The sequence below is a fragment of the Vairimorpha necatrix genome, chromosome 5 (assembly GCF_036630325.1).
Source record: "Vairimorpha necatrix chromosome 5, complete sequence".
In the NCBI taxonomy this organism is placed as follows: Eukaryota; Fungi; Microsporidia; family Nosematidae; genus Vairimorpha; species Vairimorpha necatrix.
The window spans coordinates 1169547-1180125 of record NC_088820.1 but is presented as its reverse complement, the minus strand read 5'-3'; the positions used below and the strand labels follow the sequence as shown (position 1 = coordinate 1180125).

Here is a 10579-nt window from a genome sequence, read left to right as displayed (position 1 = left end):
ATGTTGATTTATTATATAATTTACTCAATTAAATCAAATTTATAGTATTTTTTAACGTTTTTTTCATATTTTTTTTCCTTTACAAGGGGGGGGTCTTGGTGTCCGATCGCATACCAAAGAAGCACCCAAAATATTTTTTTTATTAATAAAAACGTGTTTGTCGTCAAGAGGTATACATAAGAGATAGGTTTCGAATTACACTTTTGTTATTTTTTTACTGCAGCTAAAGTTGTTTATGTTTAATTATGATTATAATTATTGTAATATTTATTTAAAATATTTCGAATCCTTCTCGACATCCATTATTTGCAAACAGAAGTTTCTCTTTTAATTTTTTTTTACTTGAATACTCTGGAAGTAATAAAGTATTGGTACATGTTCTGGCAAAAGGTAGTATTTTATCATGATCACATGCGATCTTTGTAACTGTAAATTTTTTATTTTCTTCTCTTATTCCAGTAAGATCTTCAAAAAATCCGGCTGGTACTTTATTAGAACCTGTTACAAAATGTACAAGTAGAATTTTTTCTTCGTCTGTGAAACTTTTTACTATGTCCCAAAACCAAATAATTACTTTTTCTTTAGAATTATAATTTTCGTATGTGGTATTTTGAATCCAATTTTTCATATTTATCTTTTCTGCTCCACATATTAACATTTTAAAGTTGTTTCGTCAAATGTGTTTAGACAATATTTAGGAATAATCTCAAATAATCCATTTTTTATTTCCGCAATTTGTTCATCTATTTTTGTAACGTATTTATATTTTAAATATTCGTCTATGTACAAATTTATATTTTCTTCATTGACTAAAATATTTTTTCCGATTTTAATAAACTAAAATCATTTTCCGAATATGTCGTTTGCAAATCGATTAATGTTTTAGATCTTCTTTTAAAGAAGTAAAATTTTTGTAAAAAAGTGGATCAACTTTTTCAAAATCTGTGTTGTCACAAGACAAATCTAAAATTTGTTTCCAAATAATTGTATGTAATTTTACATTGGCATTGACTTTTCTAACAACCATTCTCCGAATTATTTTTCCTAAAAGCTTAAAATATGTTAGATCGTTTTCTCTTATTAATTCTTTATCAATAGGAAACATCTCCGTTAGATCATCATTTAGGAAATAAAACAATTGATTTCTTGTTGCAAAAAATTCATCAAACAACGAAGTAATTCATTCTCTATTAATTCCTCCCAAATCAACACATTCCTCATCTTTATATTTGATTTTAATTATATTGTTTGGATGTAAAGATGATTTTAACATTGCCTTTAAAATTTTAAAAGATTCTTGAAACATATTTTTTCTGTCTAATACAATTTAATTAATAGGTTTGGGGCGGCAACCATATCTAACGTGTTATATTTTATATTTTTTAATTTTAAATTCTTACATTTTTCAACTTTCTCATATTGTTTAACATATTTTTCATACTTACAGCATTCTTATAGTGTTTTGAAAATGATAATTGCAAATAAACCTAAAATGAATCCAGTTACAATCATGTTGGGTAAATACGATTGAGATTAAATGTAAAAATAAATTTTGATGGGTAACTGTATCTAGTAAATTTATTATAAAATTAAACTTTAATATACATTTACAGAAAACACAAAAGTTATCTGAGTTAAAGTTCTTCTCGAATGCTTTTAGAAATTTAAATATCAAATTTGTTGAATTGTTTTTAATTTTATTCTGAACCTTTGTGACGCATAAATAACAAAATCGTAATCTAGACTTTAAATAATGTATATGCACCAATGTCAAATTTTTACAAAAATGATTATATGTATAAAAAATAATAAGTAATTTTGAGAATTTAATACCATATAAAAAATGAAGGTTCATGGATTACAAAACATCATTCAAGACTCAATTGCATATCAATAGATCTATCATTATTCTGTTTGTTTAAACGAGGATTTGCATTTGAGGATATAAACATGGTAAAAATTTACTTGGGGGTTAGTAAATTAAAAAAAAATTAGTTGGATAAAATCATAAACAGTTACAAACAACCAAATCCAAATGTTAAAAATTTTAGTTTTGTTGGAAAAATTAGAAAAAATCCGGTCGCGCGACAATTATTCATTTTGTTGCAATTGGAACTACTTAGGAATTATGATTTTTTATAAACTCTAAATTTTTTGAGATCATATATTTTAATATTTTGTCATAAACTCTAAGTTAGCCTAACCGCTGAATGTACTAATTATAAATTCGTAAGTGAAAAATATTTTATAACTTCGAAATAAATTTATTTTTATTGTTCTGTAGAAGTTTTTCTTATATTCTCATTTAATATAAGTATTATTTTCTCTTTAAACTCTGCTTTTAACTCATTTTTATACTTTTTAATTAAATCTTCGTTATAAATGGTTTGGTGTTTTTTTATTTCCTTGTCAATAAATGTTTTTTCAATTTCTTTGTTTCCTTTTTCTAGTAGTTCTGACATGATGATTTCTTTTTCGTCAATAGTTGTGTTTTGGTATTTATTTTTAGATTCGATTATTATTCTTGCAAGTTTTTCTTTTAATGATGATTTCTGTATTATTTCGATTATCTTTTTTATTTTTTCATCGTTGGAATATTTCTCCAACTTATTTAATATTTCTTTGTTATTTCTTTCAATATCATTTTTATTAAATTCATATAGCTTAACAATTTCATTTAGATTTCCTTTGTAATTTACTTCATTTATATAATAAGTATAATTATTATTGCCCTTAAATAAACATATTATCTCGGATAATATCTTCGCAAAATCATCATTTAATTTAATAATGTCATCCAAATGATGGTAAACTTTGTCATAAATTCTCATTAAGTTAATCTTCTTTTTTATTAGGAGGTTGATTTTATTGCATTCCACTTGTTTCGGTTCATGTTTAAGTACTTGTTTACCAATCTCTCTAAGTTTATAGAATGGTGGTTCAAACTTTAAATTATTTTCATTGAGAAATGTATCTGCTTCTATAAAAATGCAAAGTTTTAACATGTCACGTGCCGGTTGAGAATTTAATTCCTTTTGATTTGATAGTTTATTCTTCAAAACATTTGAGATAGTTCTTCTTTTTTCATTGAAACTACGATTTTTCCTTAGTTGTTTTAATTCACTTTCGTTTATTACTCTATCAAAAAATAATAAATGAATAAATATCAAATTTATAGCGGATTTTGGTTTGTTTAGAATATTATTTAGAATCGTTTTTATTTTATCCTTCTTTACAAGTAATTTAATGAATAATTCAACTTTAATAAAATCTTGTCCATTTTGTATGTCCGAGATTTTTTTTAAAATTGATCTAAATTCTTCAATAAATTCTTCTATTACAAATTTTTGATAAAATTTTTTTTTTGAAGGATAAACATAATTTCCCCCTCTTTGAGTAAAAATTATTTTTCCATTTTCTTTGTAAAATTTTATAAAGCTCTTATTTTCGAATTTAACGCTAGAATCCGTGCACTTTAATGCACTTGATTGTAGATGTAAATTTCTTTCATTTTTATTTATAAAATTATGTAATAAATATAGCTCTCTTTGTAGGTCTTTGTAGTGGTTATTATTGGATAATTTTGAAGCCAAAAACGAGCGATAAAGGGATTTTGCATCAATTTCATTGTAATTTATTTTAAAAATATAACAAATGTTCATGATGTCAATACTAAATATTACATAATTCATATAGTTTCTACGAACATGACATATGGGCACATCGAAATTACCAAACTCTTTGTTATCGTGATTTTTATCAAATTTCCCCCTTGATAAAATTTTTTCAAAATCACTATTTCGTTCAAGAATATATTCGTAGTGTAGATTTGTAGGGTTTCTGTTTTTCTCTGAATTTGATTTCTTAATGTTTTTGATTAACTTCTTCATAAAATTATAATTTATATAGTCATGAGGGTTATAGACTAATATAATAAAATCAGTTTTTAAGATTTTACCAGTTTTCTTCAAGTGATTTTCGATTTCAAGAGCTATATTTGATATATCGGGAATTTCTACACATTTAATAAAAAAATCTTTTGAAAATTGATTTTCGGATTGTGACATATCTTTTTTTATATTTCCTCTTATAATATTGTTTTCTGCATCAAAATCGATCATCACTCTTAAATAGGATTTACTATGATGGATCATTAAAAAATCTTTTTTATATATTTTCCTAGTAAAAGTCTTTTTTACATTTTTATAAACAAACATATATGCATGCACGAATACTATTGTAAGAAGTGCTTGAATAATTTTCATATGGGATAAAAATTAGAAAATTTTAAGATCACGTAAAAAATTAATTTGAAAGCATAAAAATAGTTTTTAAACTACTAATAGAAAATATCACGATAGTATTGTTAACATTAAGTATGTCATAAATTATTTGTTTTATTTTTGCAATTTACCTTTTTCAGAATTGACATTAGGAATGGTATTTTCTAAAAAATCATTATCTATTGTTTTTTACTTCTTAGCCTACATCCTGTTTAGAAAATAGAACAGTCAGCGTTGTCCTAAGACTAAGATCAAGAAAGTTATTGCACCCAGGGATAGCGCCTCTACAACAAACGGTTAAAGCCGCAAAATAGATGAGAAACAACACATAAGCCAGGAAGAACTATATTTTACCAAAATTGGTTTTTTCAGAAATCGTCAGTTTTTTTTATCCGAAAATTTGATTTTTGATATTTTAGTAATTTTTATGAAATATTTTAAATTTACAAATTGATTGTTTAGCAAATACGAATTTTTATAAAAAAATAGCAATATGTAAGGATTAAATTCTAAAATCATGTTTTAAAGTGATTATTATCTAACATGTTCTGTTATTCATGTTTTTGTGAGTATTAATATCAAATATAAAAATATAAGTATCAAATAATAGATAGCAGAAGTTATACTCTTATTGAGTTGTTTTGTTTTGTAATCTCGTAGTTTTAATATTTTGATTCGCCGAAACAATTCTAATAAAAATAGATGTAAAACATTTGATTTTTTAACAATTTCTGTATTATATTGCTACAGATAATTTGTATATTTGGTCAAATTTGTTTAAATTATAATTTATAAAAGTTTTACTATGAATTTTGAGCATTTAATCTCGATTCCGTAAGATTTATATTTTTTTCTACTACATATAATTATAGGACAATATAAATGAGACACAAGACAAAAAATTGAATATATTCTTATTTATGACTAACTGCTACAACTAACTAAACCAACTAATAAAAATATTTAAGCAAAGATATATCGTTGTAAAAGTGATATTTGTAGTGCATTTTATTATCTAGACTAAAATATTTGTATGAAACTATAAAAATAGTTTTTAACAAAGTAACGTTATTTTGTTTACAAAAATTTAGATCTTCTCATCCTATTATTATTAACGTGTCACCTTTTATATAGCAATATAATATATTATTTAATATATTTTTGGAAATTTCAAATTAAAAGTTTCCCGAGTTGAAATCTTTAGTCAAGTTGTATGCATCTTGCATAGTAATTTCACTAATAAGCAGCAAAAAAAAACTAAAAAGTAGTATATTTAGTAATAAGAATATTATTTTTATGATTTATTCCTTGGGGGTCTATATCATAGGTGTTTATTACAATAAATGGGGTTAAGATTCATTTTAAGAGAGAATACATCAAGTAAGATTCACAAAGCTTGTTGGAAAGTATATAAGCTAGCACATAAATATACGCGTACATAAACCATAGAAATGTTTGTTCTACAACAAATAAATTATTTGTCATCAAAATTCTAAAAGGCTGTGAATAGGCCAAAGGGAGGCGAGCATTCCCTTTTATTTAAGGTCTTTCATTAATATTTTTTTGCTCTAAAAAATGATTTAAAAAAGAAACGAAGCGAACTGTAATTGAAAACCATTTCTAAAGTATAAAATAATTAAATTATATTTGGATACAAATTTTGATTTTTCCATAGAAAAATATATCCGCCCCATATCTTGTGGACTATACGAATATTTAAACAAGGCATATTTCTACACTATTATGGAATTATGACCACATATTACATCTCTTTTTCTTATATGATGTATTTTACAACTACAAAATATTCTCCCTCCTTCTTATTTTTAGAATTTTTATTTTTGACCTCAAGAAAGGAATTTTTTACAAGGAAAACAATACTAATAAACAAATATTTAAAAATTTAGAAAAGCCTGCCAGCGACAGACGGGCAAACATGTAGTTCTTTGGAGTATTACTTAAGAACAAGCCGCATCCTGTGCAACGCGCCAACTATAAAAACAATTGTAGAATCTAAGTAAAATTTAATCGTTGTATACTTGTCAGATATTCAATTATACTATTTATAATGCTTTAGAGGTGTATGATATACCAAATATCATAAAATATATTTCTAAAATCTTCCCTCCAAATTCGACCCGTTTTCCCTCCAACATTTATTTAAATATTTTATCTGGAGAGGGGTACGGAATAATGGAAAGGAAGCATAAAATGAATAATAAAAATATTTTAAATACTTTCCTCAGTGGTGGATACCACAAGTTAAATTTAACGAAGATGTATCCTATACTAAACAAAAGGATAAAGACTTATGAATCCAAAGACACGATCAGCTTTGAGATCAAAGTCAAGGGCCTAAAAGAGCCTATTATAAAACAGTTAGAAATAATAAACTGTATTGAAGGAACCAATATGCTAGAATGGTTCAGAAAATTTGAAGAATTGAGTAAGAAAATAGAATGGAGCGATGAAGAGAATCTGTTAGTGCTACAAAATCTAGTGGAAAGTAAAGAATGGAAAAGAAAGAACAATTGAAAGTCTTATATGAGGGGTAAGGAAGAAATATTAACTGTTGCCTATCCACATACAATCTTTTCAAATGTAGGAATTAAATTATTAGAAATTAAACAATCTAATTATGTTTTGATAGAAGATATGATAAATGATATTTATGCCAAACTTGAAGTGGCATCTTATTTAGAAAAATATACTAAGAAGGAATATGAGAGAAGATTTAATGAAATCTGTCTAAATGCTTTATCTGAAGATAAGGTGCCCTTGGCCGAGTGGTCGAAGGGATGTTCTCATTGACCAATGGGCTGGGTTCGAGTCCCAGGGGCACCAAATTGTTTCTACTTTCTATGATGCAGTTGGAACAACTCAGATGATGAAAATGTCCACGGTAATCATTAAGTTGATTCAATGAAACTTGTGTGTGTCCAGCCACAAGGGGATTAGCATCTAGTGTAGAAACGCACCTCAAGGCCAAAAAGCAGTATCGCCCTTTGGTGACTTAATGATGCATAAAAGTATCTAATGGGTACGGCCTAGTTGGAGCCCATGGCTGGTGCACTCTAGAGTGGGATCCTAGAGCTAACTAAGAGACTAGACGAAGTAGGGCAATAGAAGGTCTCGTGGACCCTATCCTACATGATTCTGTAACACGGTGGCCGAAACTAGTGGGAGACTGGTGGTCAACGCAGTTCAATAAAAATGCCGGGCTGGGGATGTGGTCGTGTAAGGAGCCGTGTGTGCGATACAGATGATTGTAGGGACCTTTGAGTCAGTACGATGATGTCTCTCCTCGGGTTATAGATAACCATGCCCGTTAAGTATATCCGCTGTGAGGTCACTCTGGACGCGATTTGAGGTATAAATGGAAAGTGTTCTCCTGGAGCCAAAGTCCAATGGATACGGCGGAGCTTGCTGCACCGGCAAGTTATACGGAGGGAGTTTTAGTGAGTAAGAATCTCACAGTACCAGTTGGAAAAGGATCACACCCAAATCCCTCTGGTCCCTATGTAAGGTTTCTCCCTACCTCTTACTTGCAAAGAAAAAAAAAAAAAAAAAAAATTTATCTGAAGATACAAAAGATTATGTTCTGAAATTAAATACTACGAATGTTAAAGACATTATTTATCTATTGGTAAGCTTGGAGAAAGAATTAGTAGCTAGAATTCGAAATGATGTAGTCTTAATAAGGAATAACCGAGTCGAGGTCAAAGAACCAAACCATAGAGAGGATGGGAATAGATGGTGTAGTTTGCATCGATCAAGAACTCATAATACTAGTGATTGCTTTAAGAAAAATAAAAGTAATAAAAATAAGAATAACAACATGAAGACAGATGAAGCCACACAAAATAAAGATTTGCTAATGCAAAACTGCTTATCCATAAGTGAGGAAAATAAAAGCATTGAAACTGCCGAAAAAATAGACCACTACATCAAAAACAGCGAGTTACATAAAGAGAATGGGTTAACGCAGATGAAATTAAAGAAGCGAGCACAGATACCGCTAAAAAACCACAAGCCAAGGAAGTTAAAAACGAGAAACTCGAAGAGATAATAGTAAGAGCTAAAAAATCAACCCTCGGGGACAATGTATTGAAAGACAATATAGAAAACAGCGAAGGTGAAAATAAGCAAAATCGCGAGAAAATTCTGTATAAAGTAAAATACTTTGGTAAATCAAAACTATTGAAGACTTTTAAAACAAGAAAGAGGATGATAGCTACATTGGATAATATAAACACCAAAAATAGGTTAGAAACTATAAATAATGATGTTAATAATACAATAGAAGAGCCTCCAGATATAGTATCTAATATAATACCGGGATATGAAAAATTGGTTGATAGTAAACTTTGAAGCAAAAGGAGAGGCAGATTATGATATACCAAATATCATAAAATATATTTCTAAAATCTTCCCTCCAAATTCGACCCGTTTTCCCTCCAACATTTATTTAAATATTTTATCTGGAGAGGGGTACGGAATAATGGAAAGGAAGCATAAAATGAATAATAAAAATATTTTAAATACTTTCCTCAGTGGTGGATACCACAAGGTGGTTTTTTAGATTTAATCATAATATACAAAACATTATTAATAATAAACAAAATAAAAGGAAATACATATTATAGCATTAGTATATTTGGAATTTTGAAAATAAATTTTGTTTCGTGTTCTTGCACCCATTCTAATTTTTCAATATTTAAATGCTCATAATTAGCATCTTTATCTCGCTAATGCTTTTTTAGCTTCATTGTTTAAATAGAAAAATTAACAAATTTGGGGCTATCGTTAACTATCTCCTCTAGTGTAATTTTTTTTTGTACTATGATCAATAAAAGAAATGCTTTTCTGGCGGCCTAGTGTTTTATCTATTTTATAACATAAATAAGTAACATTTAGAAATATTAATAACATTACACTGCAACTAGTACTTTATAATGCATTGTCAATCCTAAATTTTTCTTTTCTTTATATTAGAAAGACGCAAAAGAAAATTCCCGTAGGAGAATTTAGTTTTCCTTAAAAAATATAAATAAGACAGACTGCAAACTTTTGTTTCAGATTGAATAAAAAATAAACCAATTAATTAATTTTTGGTTATTAATAATTAGGAGTCTCTAAATATTTGAACGTCGTATATAATAAGAATGAAGAAAAAAATTATAAAACGCCCGAACTACGAGGATGTAAATCGTAAGGAGCCCTTAGTCGAGTGTTCGAAGTCGATGCTTTCATTAAGCAATGTCTGCATTCGAATCCCAAAGCCTTAAAATGTTTCTAATGTAAATGGTACAATTTTATAAGCATAGATGATGTAAATGTTTACGATAATCATTAAGTGAATAAAATAAACATCTGGGCATTCTGAATAGAGGGACTTGCAGCTAATATACATACGCGCTTTACGCTCGAAAACACTATCATTCGTGTAATAGCTTAATGGTGTATAAAGGTATCTGTTCAGAACGACCTAGTTTGTACATAGCTGGTTGCTCTATTGTGTAATCCTAGTCTATCTAAGAGGCTTGACGTTAAAGAGAATGTTGGGCCGTTGTTAAATCTGGACTTTAAATTCTAAAGCACGAAAGCTGTCACTAGTAGGTCATTGGCGGTCAATGCATTTCAATGAAAATGCCGGGTTAGCGATGCCCCATGTAAGATGCTGTATGTGCAATGCCATAATTGTGAGAAGTAAAAGTATATTATAAAGCATTTCCCCGGGTATATGAAACCATAATTTTTCTGAATATCTGCTGTGAGGTCACTCTGGATGCGATTTGAAGTATAAATAAAAAACTTCTGTCAATAACTAAAATCCAATGGATGGGCGGAGCTTCTATGCCGGCAAATTATATTTAGGAAGTATAAAATAAAGCAAATCTCACAACTTCACTTGTCTGGGGTCCAGATTTAAAATTATTTGGTCTCTGAAATGGTTTTTAAGCATTTTCGTGAAGAGAAAAAAATGTAGTATATGAATGCGATAGAAATTTAAAGACATTAATCAAGCATGTCGATCATAAAAATACGAATCCTATGAACTCTTATCTAAGAATATAATATAACGGATACTTTTTGTATTATATATTTACAGAGATTTCCTGAATCTTACGCAACAAAACGTTTGAAAGTAACACTGCCATTTATGCTTTGAATTGGAACTAAATGAGTAATTTTGTTAGTAAATTTAAATAAAAATTAAAATCTTCCAATATTGTTAATTCAATAGTAATTGTATAATTGAAAAATCAAATATTAGTATCATTCAATCTCTGTTA

The 10579-nt window shown here is 27.9% G+C and overlaps 2 protein-coding genes across 2 annotated transcripts; both read right to left on the bottom strand.

Moving 5' to 3' along the window:
• Nucleotides 1-271: 271 nt before the first annotated feature.
• On the bottom strand, nucleotides 272-658 carry VNE69_05256 (NEDD4-like E3 ubiquitin-protein ligase (WWP2); the record flags this gene model as incomplete). Its single annotated transcript, XM_065473740.1, has 1 exon — nucleotides 272-658. The coding sequence occupies one exon, from the start codon at nucleotides 656-658 to the stop codon at nucleotides 272-274; it is 387 nt and encodes a 128-aa protein (XP_065329812.1).
• A 1612-nt stretch (nucleotides 659-2270) lies between these two features.
• On the bottom strand, nucleotides 2271-4265 carry VNE69_05255 (uncharacterized protein; the record flags this gene model as incomplete). The annotated part of the gene is made up of 1 exon (XM_065473739.1): nucleotides 2271-4265. One exon carries the CDS (start codon nucleotides 4263-4265, stop codon nucleotides 2271-2273), a length of 1995 nt encoding a protein of 664 aa, XP_065329811.1.
• Nucleotides 4266-10579: the final 6314 nt, after the last annotated feature.